The sequence below is a fragment of the Colletotrichum godetiae genome (assembly GCF_030913485.1).
Source record: "Colletotrichum godetiae strain CBS 193.32 chromosome Unknown BDP55scaffold_83, whole genome shotgun sequence".
Classification (NCBI taxonomy): Eukaryota; Fungi; Ascomycota; class Sordariomycetes; order Glomerellales; family Glomerellaceae; genus Colletotrichum; species Colletotrichum godetiae.
In genome coordinates, this window is record NW_026851331.1 from 131,933 (window position 1) to 144,311 (window position 12,379).

The 12,379-nt window shown below is 53.7% G+C and overlaps 3 protein-coding genes across 3 annotated transcripts; 2 read left to right on the forward strand and 1 right to left on the reverse strand.

Annotated features, from left to right (window-relative positions):
* The first annotated feature begins 323 nt into the window (after nt 1-323).
* Nucleotides 324-2,456, forward strand: BDP55DRAFT_760581 (uncharacterized protein). Its single transcript, XM_060580845.1, has 7 exons — nt 324-659; nt 716-752; nt 814-870; nt 993-1,021; nt 1,105-1,475; nt 1,539-1,830; nt 1,904-2,456. Exons 1-7 carry the CDS (start codon nt 471-473, stop codon nt 2,021-2,023), a joined length of 1,095 nt encoding a protein of 364 aa, XP_060422640.1. The 5' UTR covers nt 324-470; the 3' UTR covers nt 2,024-2,456.
* Nucleotides 2,383-3,586, reverse strand: BDP55DRAFT_638394 (alpha-ketoglutarate-dependent sulfonate dioxygenase; the record flags this gene model as incomplete). The annotated part of the gene is made up of 3 exons (XM_060573105.1): nt 2,383-2,456; nt 2,518-2,597; nt 2,673-3,586. 3 exons carry the CDS (start codon nt 3,584-3,586, stop codon nt 2,383-2,385), a joined length of 1,068 nt encoding a protein of 355 aa, XP_060422641.1.
* Nucleotides 3,587-4,318: 732 nt separating this feature from the next.
* On the forward strand, nt 4,319-6,343 carry BDP55DRAFT_622989 (major facilitator superfamily domain-containing protein; the record flags this gene model as incomplete). Its single annotated transcript, XM_060571377.1, has 9 exons — nt 4,319-4,908; nt 4,968-5,036; nt 5,100-5,202; nt 5,265-5,332; nt 5,399-5,470; nt 5,538-5,681; nt 5,750-5,801; nt 5,873-6,073; nt 6,131-6,343. Exons 1-9 carry the CDS (start codon nt 4,799-4,801, stop codon nt 6,341-6,343), a joined length of 1,032 nt encoding a protein of 343 aa, XP_060422642.1. The 5' UTR covers nt 4,319-4,798.
* Between the last annotated feature and the right edge of the window lie 6,036 nt (nt 6,344-12,379).

Sequence of the window (12,379 nt, forward strand, 5' to 3'; positions counted from 1 at the left end):
AAATCCAGCGCGGTCATATTTCAGAATCAACATTGGGTCTGCGCGAGTCGCGGCTTGGCAGACCCTGGACAGGAAGGTAAGGCGAAGTCTCGGCGACACCAGATAGTGCGCCAGGAACCAGGGTTCTTAAGTTCGCCAACGAAAAGCATGTTTCCCGGTTCCAGCTAAGTCAACAAACTGGAGATTTTCATCTAGAATTGCCTACTACAGAGCGCTGAAATTCGCGATCAATGTTAGCCTAGCCAGGTACGCAAAATGTCGCCGAGTTTGACTGGCTGAGCGTCATAACTTTAACTACTGGGGCCCCTGGAGCCAGCAGGGCTGCTACTCATCATCAGTATATCTCCCCTCAGCGTGTCAGATTTCTCACGTCTCTCCTTGATCCATGATGAATTGTTAGCTCACATCCATCACTCATCTACTAATCCTCGACTCGTTCAAACCGGACCCTCAATCGACCGCCTCCCTCGATGGCTTCACCAGTGGCGCTGGCGCCGCCACCGCCGATATATATCCCAATGACGAATAGCGCAAGAGACTCGCTCATAGCTATCTGTTTTCTATGGACAACTTTCGCATCGGTAGTATTTGCTCGACTCTGGGGAAGGTATCGTGGAATTGGCGTTGGCGGGGATGACATCTTGGCTTCGGCTGCTTGCGTGAGTTACAGCTGATGGACGAATGCATTTCGTATGGGGTCTAACAAGTGTCACAGCTTCTATCAGGCAGCACTATAGGTATGAATGCAGCAGGTATGTCGTGGGAGGGTCTCCCTATCTGCAGGCAAAGGAATGATACTGATTGACACCCAAGTTTTCACATCTGGTGTCGGGTACAACTTTGACCCCGAATCTGAGGTGTATCCAAAATGTCAGTCAAAGTTCTTGAAATGTGCCAGTGAGCAAGTAACAAAACCAAAGGTGTCGCTATTCAAGCTGGAGGTAACTTGCGATTGTCATTTTGATGCTTTTGGCGCTGACAAAATTTGTCAGTACTCAACAACATGCAGTTCATCTTGAAGGTAAGCAAAGAGGCTGCCGACTACGGACCGTCACTTCGAACGCCCTACTGTACTTTACGAGCAATGCTTAATCAGCGTATTAGACGACATTTGCCTTTACTCTCATCTACCTCTGGGCACTGGCATCCTTGAAGCTCAGTCAGTTATGGTTCTATTATAGAGCCTTTTCTGTCCAACTCAAGTGGTGGATCTTCGTCATTGGCGGTGTTGTCATTGCATGGGCTTTGGTATTCACTTTTGTCTTCATCTTTCTCTGTGATCCGATCTCCCAACAATGGACAGTGCAACGAATCGGCCACTGCATGGACCAAATTCTAGTGCTCAAGTGCATCATCATGACAAACGTTGTCACTGACTTATTCATTGTCATTCTGCCCATCTGGACCGTCTGGAAATTGCAAATGCGGAAAACAGAAAAGTTTGCTGTCATTGCCTGCTTCGCCCTTGGTTTAGCGTGAGTCACACCCTCTACTTTCCGTCACTACTCTCCATGGCTCGGTGAACTGATTGCGCGAAGATGCTGCGTGATTGGCATTGTTCGCTTCTGGCAGATCTACGTTATCGATCTCATCGGCAATTTGACTGGCACTTCCTTAACGACATTCATGCTCTGTACAGTTGAACTTATGCTTGCAGGTCTTTGCATCAATATCCCCATGCTTCGACCCTTCTACCTCAGATGGAGAGCTAAGTACAAGTCCTCCTCGCTAGAAAATTGGAATAGCCAGAGCGCGTTAAACAAGGGGTCGCGCAGTGAGCATATCAAAGTACAACCCAAACCTGGCCAGTATACGGCATGGATAGAACTAGTCAGTCGTCGATCCTTCCAATGGCATCTGCCCCGTTTCTCAGGTACTGTAAGAGAATTACTGACTTCTCAAGAATGACAAGGACCACGAGACTGGCAGCAATGACGATTGCGGTTCCGAACGAAAATTGACGAGAGAACATACCAATGCCGCAATACACGTACACACAAATTGGAAAGTGACCCGGGAATGAAGAAATGACGAGAGGAGGGCTGGAGAAAGCCAGTTGGCCGTTACACTGCTTTACTTGAGGATCCAAATGACTGTCAAACTTCCTGCCTCGCAGCAGCATTGGAAAAACCGCAGAAACTAGCAAGTGTTCAATTTAACTAAGTTCTTGGGCTTTCAACTTGGGAAGGAAGAGCAGTATTTTTCTTAGCTTATAGACACATAAGGGTGTAAAGAAGCTTTGGTTTGGCGAAGGAATTGCCAGATAACAGTCGAGAGCGAAGAATCGGAACGACACCTTGCTTTCGGGATTCTAGTAACTGAAACCGCGTACGCCTGTCTTCTCTTGCGGGCCCTTTCTCGCATATACTTCGGTGCAAGGTCTTAGTTTTGTTGGCTGTTTTCTTTCAATCTTGCCACCCGCTCGGCTCTGCTTTCGCTATTTGCATCGAAGTAGGCTAAGTATGTCGTTAGACGAGCAAAGTTATGTCAAACTGAGAGTGCAGTCACAACACTTACGCTTCTCACCAAATACGGTTGTTCTGATACCCTTGCGTGGTGCATCGTACGTTCCGGGAATGACGCGGTGAATTGTACATCTAGGAAGAGTCAGTTCTGGATACTCAAATGCGGTGATGAAGAACTGGACATGGTTATGTCAGTATCCAACTGACCTATTATCCCACATAGCCACGCTACCCACTTCCCACTTCCAGCGAACGGCATGATCGTCAGCAGAGTGGATGTGGAATGCGAAGAAGTCCAACAATTTGTCCGCCTCGTATTTTTTCAATTCGGCAAAGCCGGTTACAAAGCCTGGATTGACGTTAAGCGCCTTGAGTCCGGAGACGGGATGTGTTCTGACAGCTGGATGATGTGAATCAATGGGAGGTCGGTTCGGGCCAGTGCCCCAGAGGTCTAAAATTGTATCATATTGCAATCGTGAGGTGTGTACTGCGTGAAGGCCGTCAACGAATTTCTTCATGGCCTCGCTGAGAGCATCATAAAGTCCATATTGGGACACCCAAGCCGTATCACCGCCGACCTCAGGGTGTTCCTCCATGCGCAACAAGGAGTAGGACGGCGGGTTGATCTCGAAAGACGTGTCGGCGTGAAAGTCTCCAGAGGGCCAAGGAGTGTACTTGAGTATTTCACGGTGATCCTCGCGGCTGCCCTTGATGATAACGTACTTCACATCCTTTTGCGCAGGATGACGATCGAGAGTGCCGTAATGCTCGAACAGCTTCACTTGGCCCTCAGTTGTCAGGTCCTGGTTCCGGAAGAAGACGACCCCGCGCTCTGTAACGAGAAGTGCTAGTTCATCTAGCTGCTGTGCCGAAAGTTGCGACAACTGCACACCTTCCAGCACTGTGCCGATTGATTCTGTCAACTCAAATGTTTTCGCGCCTGAAAGGAGGGCCGTCTTTTTGGGATCGGCGAAGGAGGCTCTATCCTTGTCTGGGAATCTCTCCTCACGAACAGGCTCTGGTGGTACGTGATCTTTGATCTTCGGATGGAAGTGGGGATGTAAGGAAATTGGGAAGCCCGAGTCCGGGGAAACATGCTTTCTAGACTCCAAACTCGACATATTGAATAGCCTTGACAACAGTATGGAGGGCGAATCCTAGAAAAGATGATTTTGTGTCTCAAAGGTCTACCTCAAGCAGCACAAGAACTCATATTACTTTTGCCATGAGAACATGATGACACCTTTCTCATTTCCCCTCGAATTATGAAATCAAGCACGTCAACGTCTGAATATTGCGCGATCTGACCTTAGAAGACCGCTATTGAGGCTTCCTCCTGATTTGTCGGCGATGACGTCGGCGTTTACACGTTCAAATCAGACTTAGTTAAGATAAGCTTTTCCCGCACTTTTTGAGATGCTGGTCAGAATTTTCGTCGACTTCAAGTTGCTTCAATCGGGAAGAGCTCTGAGAAAAGCGTTCAGTGTTACCAGAACTAGACAACGCGTCTCCCCAGGCGCCAAAAGAGGGCCACCAACATCAACTACAGGTTACTTTCTCGTGTTTGACTTTTGATCCAGAAACCGGCATTGCAGAGAATCAACATTGCCATTTCAGAAGGCCACTTAATTTGCATCGGCGATTTTGTTTGTCGGAACACGGCCGACGATCTGGTGAAGAGTGGCAATGCAAATACTCCAACAATGGGAAAGTCGGTCGCTCCCGATAAATTGGGCCTGTCAATTGGCGCCAAAGATATTCGTAATTCTGAAAGCCGATTGCATCAGTATCTTACCTAAGCCTAGCTGAATAGAGAGTGGATGCGTGAAGGTGAGTTTCGAGCACTCTGAGGGGTCGCCGTCGATGGCGTGAGCGATCCAGACGATGGCATCAACATGAGAGTGGGTCATCTTACAATACGTCGACACGGCAGACAGCCGAGTGTCGGCCCAAATGACATGCAACAGCTTTAGCACAACCCAACAAGTTGGCTCTGCGACGCGTGGTATCTGTTCATTTCTCTACAGAAATGCTGTGACCACGGCAACATTCCGTTCCGTCGAAGCAAGAGGGCCGAGATTGACAGCTGCATCAGAAGTGGGACGCGGAACAGTAAGGCGAGACCTGGATAGGTAAGCCGGGATCAATGAGGGGCGATATGTAATTTTTCTTCCAGAATGGCTCTTGTCTTGTTTGCCGTACAGCCGTAGCTGTTGCTTGAGAATGTGAAAAAGGTTCCTGTTGCCATGTTCACCTTGCCGTTCGACGTACTGCTCCCGAATCGATGTCAGGGAGATCAAGTCGAACCGCTCTGGCCTTGAGAATTTGCAACGATGGACGAGAAGAACGTCAACGCGGTGGCCAAGAGCCCAGAAAGCCAGAGTGATGGCGAAAATCCAGATATAGACTGGACGCCGGAGGAAGAGCGTCGGCTGGTGCGAAAGTAAGTTGCATGGCCGCTCTCGGGGTTTATATAACTCAAGCTGATTGATGGTCATACAGAATCGATTTCATTATCATGCCGTTGTTGATCCTCGCTTTTTTTGCCCTGCAGCTCGACCGTGGCAACATGTACGAACTCTACCTATCTACACATCGTTGATCTGTATGGAAACAATATCTGATTAGCAACAGTGGCAACGCCTTGACGGATTACTTTCTTAAAGATATTGGAATTACTCAGAACCAGTTCAATGTTGGCCAGCAGTTGTTATCTGCAGGGATCGTCATTCTGGAAGTTAGTTCAGGGAACAGCAATCACCTACCTTACCCAGAGCACCCAGCTGACATGAGTTGTAGATACCTAGTAATCTAGTTCTGTACCGCATTGGACCGACGCTCTGGATTGGAGGTCAGATCGTGGCCTGGTAAGAATTCTTCTCAAACCTGTCTAGTAAGACCGTGATAGCTCAATAGTACTGACAAGTGGACAGGGGATTGGTTGCGACTTTTCAAGCATTTCAAAAAGGGCTAGGAGCATACATGGCAACTCGCATTCTCCTTGGGTAAGCACGAACATCTTCCATTGAGAAACAACACCATGCGAAGGGAACTAACAGTTCATACGCGTAGCCTTTGCGAGGCAGGTTTCATTCCTGCAGCTCTCTTCACTATGACGAGATGGTACAAGAGGGACGAAACGAGCAAGAGGTTCTCGTGGTTCTTCATTGGCAACATGCTAGCTGCCGCCTGTTCAGGCCTCATAGCGTACGGGATGTAAGTAAATCATAAGTGATAACTTGTCTTGAATGTCGAGCAAGAGCTGACAGAGTGTACGCCTTTAGTCTGCACATGAGAGGTATCGCGGGACTTGCGGGGTGGCAATGGCTTTTCATTGTAGGTCAGCTTTGGTCTAGGAGGAAAGATTGGCAAACGAGAAAAGACAAAGTCATCGCTAACAGCACCAGCTTGAGGGAATTTTCACAATTTTAGTCGGAATCGCCTTTTTCGCTTGCTTTCCCAACCAAGTCAACAACCCAGTTTCGATGCTTGGCTTTCGCTATTTCTCCGATCGAGAAGCCGAAATCTTACACAGGAGAGTCATGATCGATGACCCTTCCAAGGCTCACTCGAAACGCTCAGTCAGCTGGCCAGAGCTGAAATCCGCGGTACGTGTTTGACTTCTTAGGTCGGAGTAAACCAAGCGTAAGCTGACGTCAAATCAGTTGACGAATTGGAGACTTGTTCCGCACGTTGTTTTCACCATCGCTGCTCTGGCGCCATCTTCGACTCTGTCGTCTTATGCGCCGTCTCTTGTGAACTCTATGGGATTTGAAAGGTTGGAATCCAATGCCATGGTTTCAGTTGGCGCTTGGCTCTTGATACCAATTAACCTCCAACTTCCCTCTCGCCTAATTTTTCTTGGCATCTGCTGTTAGTGAATGAGTGAGCCTACCACCAAATTACTAACAGCCGAAAACTCTTCACCTCCCCTTGCCGGAGCCCGCATCCGCGATGGCCTCACAGCCGCCGTCGGGCACCGGACTGATGTCGGCCGACCAAGCCGACCCCGAACCAGGCTCCGGGACACCTCCGGAGCCGAACCCCACCTCAAGAGCTAAGCGACGCCGCGACGCCGAGGCACAGCCGACCCGGCCCAGCCTAACGGGAAGCCAGCTTGATGCCACCACCGACGCCCCTACCTCGGCCGAGGGGCCCGCAGCCTCTACCGCATCTGCTCCGAGCGGATCTGCCACAGGGTCCGTCTTGACAGCCCTTGCAGAAGAAGCTAGACAGTACGAGGCACGGAAAGACGTCTTTCTGACCATTGCACGGTCCGTCGACAGCGTTGTCGCCAGCTTTGACGGTTCTAGAAAGCAGATCGCGAAAGAAGCCACTGCCTATGTCATTCAAACCCTCAAGAGACTGATCAATCACGAGACAAGCCCAATAGCGGCCCGGAGTTGGGCGGCTGTCGTCGCACCGATGGCGGGCAACACCACTGCGGCGACCCGGAGCGGCCAGAGCTGCCAGAGCTCTGCCCGCCCGAAGGCCACACTCCCCGCCGAGGATCAGCCGCAGGCGCAGCCGAAGGAGGACCTCCGCATCTTTGCCCGCGTCCCGGAAGAAAGCTTAGCGGCCGCTCGGAAGATCGCACCGTTCGCCGTACGACAGATCGTCTGTAAGGCCGTTGGCCTGGGGCTAGCGGACCTTCCCCACGTCTACCATATCAGCACAGGTTACTCTCTGAAGCCGCGAAACAAGCAAATACAGGAAAGACTACTTGCAAGTAAGGCAAAGCTGGCGGAATGCCTCGGCGCCCACCAGGTCGAGACGCCTATCAAGTGGTACACTTACGTTGTGCCGCGATGCCCAACAAAACTACACAGCATTGGCGGGGACGTCCTGGACCCAGCCACACTCGTTGAAGATGAGGTCTTCGCACAGACAGGACAGAAGCCTGTCCTTGCTCGACCGTCCCGCCTTGGGCCCAACCCAGTCACGAACGAAATATCTTGGCTCATATCATTCACATCAGAGGTCACGCCCTTCAGGCTCTTCAACCAAAGCGGCAGATCTCTGCCCGTCAAGAAACGAAGGACGCTCATCCGACACGACCCCGGCTGCCAGGGCTACCACTCCAACCGGTTCTGCGGACGACGACCGATCTGCAGCAACTGCGGAAGACCTTCCGATTCACACGAAACGGGACCCTGCATGGCCAGGCCCCAATGTGCCAACTGCTGCGGCCCCTTCCAAGCCAGCCACACAGACTGCCCAGCGAGGCCCTCGGCCGTAAACGGCGTCGTCTCCCTTCCCGGTCGAAAGGAGCGGGCTCGGATCCGGAAGGCCGGCCAGAAAGCATCGGACACTCTGTACAAGGCTACTCGATCCGACAGTAGCCAGGAGGCGGCAGGCGTCCCTACCTCCACCAGCCAGAACCAGCAACCCGGCGCCAAGCGCGCGCGCACGAGAACGCCCTCCGCAAGCTCGATCGTTTGCCTCGGTGACGGAAGCACTGACAGCAGCAGCATGGATGAAGACGAGGCGGACGAAGGCGAAGGCGAAGACTCCCCCGACAACACCTCCATCGACCGTCCCGTGCTACCCATGCCAAGCAGGAGCCAACGGGCAGCACAGAAGCCAAACTACAACGTCGCGAATGCCTACACCCACCTCGAACTCGACTCGGAGACGTAAGCCGAGAGCGGCGACCCCACGGATGCTACGCGTTGCGCAGGGCAACGTCGGAAAGATCTCCCCGGCGCACACGGCTTTCCTGCAGCTCTGCTGGGAGGCTCAGATAGATGTGGTCCTCGTCCAGGAACCCTGGACGGGCTGGAAGGACGGAAACGTGCAACTGAACACGCACCCGGGTTTCGACTCTTTCGTCCCGGTCGACTTCTGGGACAGCGAAGGAACCAGACCAAGAGTATTGACCTACACACGCAAAGGGATAGGGATGACGGTGGAGCAGCAGAGGCCTGTCCACACGAGAGACGTACTGTGGCTGGTGGTCGACAAAACGACGACTATCGTCAACGTGTACAGACAACCCCGCGACCCCCACAGCCGCACAACAGGGATACTGCTAGAACTCAAACCCCCGGAGCGAGCTTTGATCGCGGGTGACTTCAACGCGCATCACTACTCTTGGGAGCCCGGGACGAGGAACGGGAACCGGGGAGATGACATCGCAGGCTGGGCAGACGGCCACAATCTCTCTCTTATCAGCGAAGTTGGGGTGGCAACCCAGGATTGCGGACATGTCCTGGACCTGGCTTTCTCTAATATCCCTTTTGCGCACGCGCAGGTCAGCCCACAGCTACACCCGGGAGCTGACCACGAGGCCATCGTGGCCGTCATACCACTACTCAAACGCCCAGTGTCACAGGGAGAGGGCCACCCGCAGCCACGGCCACTGTCAGTGCCCGACTCGGCGCTGCCTCGGCTGAGAGACCTGATCGAAGGGGGGCTAGCTGCGATGCCCAATCTGGGGGATCAACCTACTCCGGAAGACCTGGACGGGCAGGCAAGTCACATCGTCGAGCTCTTCTCCCGAGCCATTGAGGCGGTCGGCAAGAAGAGAGGAAAACATGGTAAAGGCGCGGCTTGGTGGACGGAGGAATGCGCAGAGGCCCACAGAGCATACCGTGCTGCCCGCAACCAACAAGCCTGGGAGACGGAGCAAGATGCGCACCTTTATCTAATGGAGAAACGAAAGGCGTTCCTGAGCACGGTGAGGAAGGCTAAGCGAGCATACTGGGCCGGAAAGATCGATGGAGTCGCTTCAGACCGGGACCTGTACCAGATCATGGGTTGGCGGAAGGCGAGCCTACTGACCAGAGCACCCCCATTGGTTGTGGACAACCAGACGATCGAGGATACTAACGAAAAGGCTCAAGCGCTTCGGGGAGCCCTTCTCGACAGGTTTAGTGCGGAAGATGACGCACCGGGTGACCCGTTTGACGTACCCGTCGTCCCGAGGCGAGCGATTACTTGGCAGGACAATGTTAGCGGAGAAGAAGTGAAGACGGCCACCTTAACAAAGACAACGACCCCTGGTGTGGACGGCATCACAACACGCCTCCTCCAGGCATGCTGGGATGTCATCTCGGAACCGGTCAGGCAGCTATTCCAGTCCTGTATGCGGGCCGGCCACTTTCCTCTGCCCTTCCGCAGAGCTGAGGTGGTCATGATCCAGAAGGCCGGCAGGGATGCCTCCAAGCCCGGGTCCTGGCGGCCGATCGCGCTCCTCTCGTGCCTGGGCAAGGGACTAGAGCGACTGATAGCCAGAAGGATGGCGTCCCTGGCGATTGTCGAGCGCATCATCAGTCCGCAACAGATCGGGGCTCTACAAGGCAGGTCAGCCGTCGATCTGACGACCTGCCTCACCCACGACATCGAGATGGCCCTCCTAAAAGGACTCACGGCGACACTTCTGACTATGGACGTAAAAGGGGCGTTCGACTCCGTCCTTCGGAACCGGCTCGTCATTAGACTGCGTCAGCAGGGATGGCCACATGGCCTGACCAGACTGATCTTTAGCTTCTGCTGCAACCGCACCGCTAGAGTCCGACTGGAAGAAAGCACAACGGAGTACTTCCCGCTGTCATGCGGGCTGCCTCAGGGGTCACCACTATCTCCCATTGCCTTTCTGCTCTACATCGCAGAGATACTTGAAGACGACCCGAACGCGCGATTCGGGTACGCGGACGACATCGCCACTCTGGCCATCAGCCCCTCCCTGGAGAGCAACGTCGCAATACTCAACCGAAGCGCAGCCGGCATTCTCAGATGGGGCTTGGAGAACAAGGTCTCCTTTGACCCGAGCAAGTGCGAGGTCATCCACTTTACTAGGAAGCACGGCCAGCCAGCGGAGCTGCCAGAGGTCCGGGCGGGGGATTTGGTGGTCAAGGCCTCGACGAAACCTGTACGCTGGCTGGGTGTCTGGTTCGACAAGAGACTGTCCTTCCGGCACCATGTCGACGCAAAAGTAGCTGCAGCAAAGAGGGCAGCTCAACATCTGAGACAGCTTACGAACACAAAGAGGGGACTCCCAGCGGCCGCCGTGCGAAAAGCCGTCGTCTCCTGCGTACTGCCGATCGCGCTCTTCGGCGCCGAAACATGGTACGCAGGTATCACGAAGCCGGCTTCGAGACGCCAAGCGGAGACAGACACGAATCCGCCTCTCCAAGGAAGACCCGTCAACACAGGCCAAAAGGGGCTCGTGCAGAAGATCGACAGCGTCATTACAGCGGCAGCAAGGGCCGTTCTGCCTGTCTGGAGGACAACGCCAACCAGTAGCCTCCTCCGAGACGCCGGCTTACCGTCAGCCAAAGTCGCCTTAGAGGGCGTCCGCTTACGGGCCGCAGTCCGACTACAGAGGATTGATCGCCGACACCCGCTAGTCGCGCGGCTCTCCCAGCAGGGACAGCAACAGACGAGACTACAACGGACGGCTGAACTTCTGCCAAGATGCGGAAGACCAGCGTTCCTTCAATCACAGTACCTGCCAAGCTCACAGGATCAGATAGTAGTTCAATGCAAAGAAGAGGCTGCGAAAGCTTTCGAGCGCTGGCTAAAGACAGTACCGGAAAGCCATATGATCGTCTTCTCGGACGGCTCCAGGGCGACGAACGGAGCCGTGGGGTACGGCTTCGTCATCTACCGAGACTCCAAACGCATAGCACAAGGGTGCGGCCGACTCGGACTAGCAGAAGTGTTCGACGCCGAGGTCGAAGGGGCGCGAACCGGCCTCAGAAGGGCTCTGCTCACCAATCGCGGTCATCCAATCCACATATGTATCGACAACACCAGCGTTATACAAGGCATCCGCGGCAAGGCGCCGGACTCGTCACAAGACGCGTTCCTCGAAATCCAAGAAGCGGCCAGGATATTTGATATACGGACGCACTGGTCCCCGGGACACCAGGGCATCGAAGGAAACGAGGCCGCGGACCGGCTGGCCAAAGAAGGAACGACACTGCCGGCGCGGATGGGTCAAATGGCAACACTAGCGGGCATCAAGCGGCTTGCAAGGGAAAAATTACAAAGCCAGCACAGGAGATGGTGGTATAAAGAGCGAAGGCCGCGGTACGCGGACTTGGGGCTTGAGGCAGCTCTGTCCAGCCCTCCTGAACTGGCCTTGCCGCGGGCTACGTTACATCACCTGCTGGCGGCACGATCGGGTCACGGGGACTTCGAGCAATATCACCGACGTTTCAACCACGACGACGCTCTAATGATGTGCTCTTGTGGAGAGGCGAAAGACGTGGACCACCTGGTCTACTGTCGACTAACGCTGGCGAGGAGGCAACGGTGGCCGACCCTCCACTCTCGCAGTATGCCCGAGCCCATAGGCCCTATGGGATCTCTCGAGGCCTACTTCAAGAGATTAATCACCGACCCACGAGGCTTCGAGGCCTTTCTCCGCGTGACGGACTTCTTCCAGAAGATCTGTCTGCGGTAGCAGCATCCACACCTACGTAGATGTGAGTGCGGACTACAAAGAACCTCCCGATTCCAAGGGACGATTTGGGAAAGAATGAAACTGGGGCACCAGCGGGAACCGGGGACAGACAGAACGCGTAGTGGCCACAAGGCATGATTTGGAGGACGATGTAAAGAGACGACGTACTGTAGAGTAGGTAGCCTTGGCTCACGGCCCTCCACGCCATATACCCTTCGGGAGGTCTGCGGTAAGGGCTCTAGCCCGGCCGCCACGGCGTTAAATACAACAACAACAACAACAACAACAACAACCAATTAACCTCTTATGGGGATTTCTTGCGTAAGTCATTCTTCTGCCAAGATAGTCACCATCAAAACAAAACAGAGTTGACTGATGTTCGCAGTGATAAAACGGGAGTTCGTGGTCCATGGGTTTTCCTAGGCCTGTTGATATTCTGGGGCTTCAATGTTAGTTGACATTTTGTGAAGTGCCTCATCTTGGCGAGCTCCCCAGCTAATTA

Bases quoted from the DNA above. Each gene is read 5' to 3' on its own strand.
- BDP55DRAFT_760581 (XM_060580845.1), top strand. From the start codon at position 471: ATGGCTTCACCAGTGGCGCTGGCGCCGCCACCGCCGATATATATCCCA. The intron at 753-813 runs GTATGTCGTGGG...TTGACACCCAAG, and splicing joins TATAGGTATGAATGCAGCAG to TTTTCACATCTGGTGTCGGG. The intron at 1,831-1,903 runs GTCAGTCGTCGA...TGACTTCTCAAG, and splicing joins ATACGGCATGGATAGAACTA to AATGACAAGGACCACGAGAC.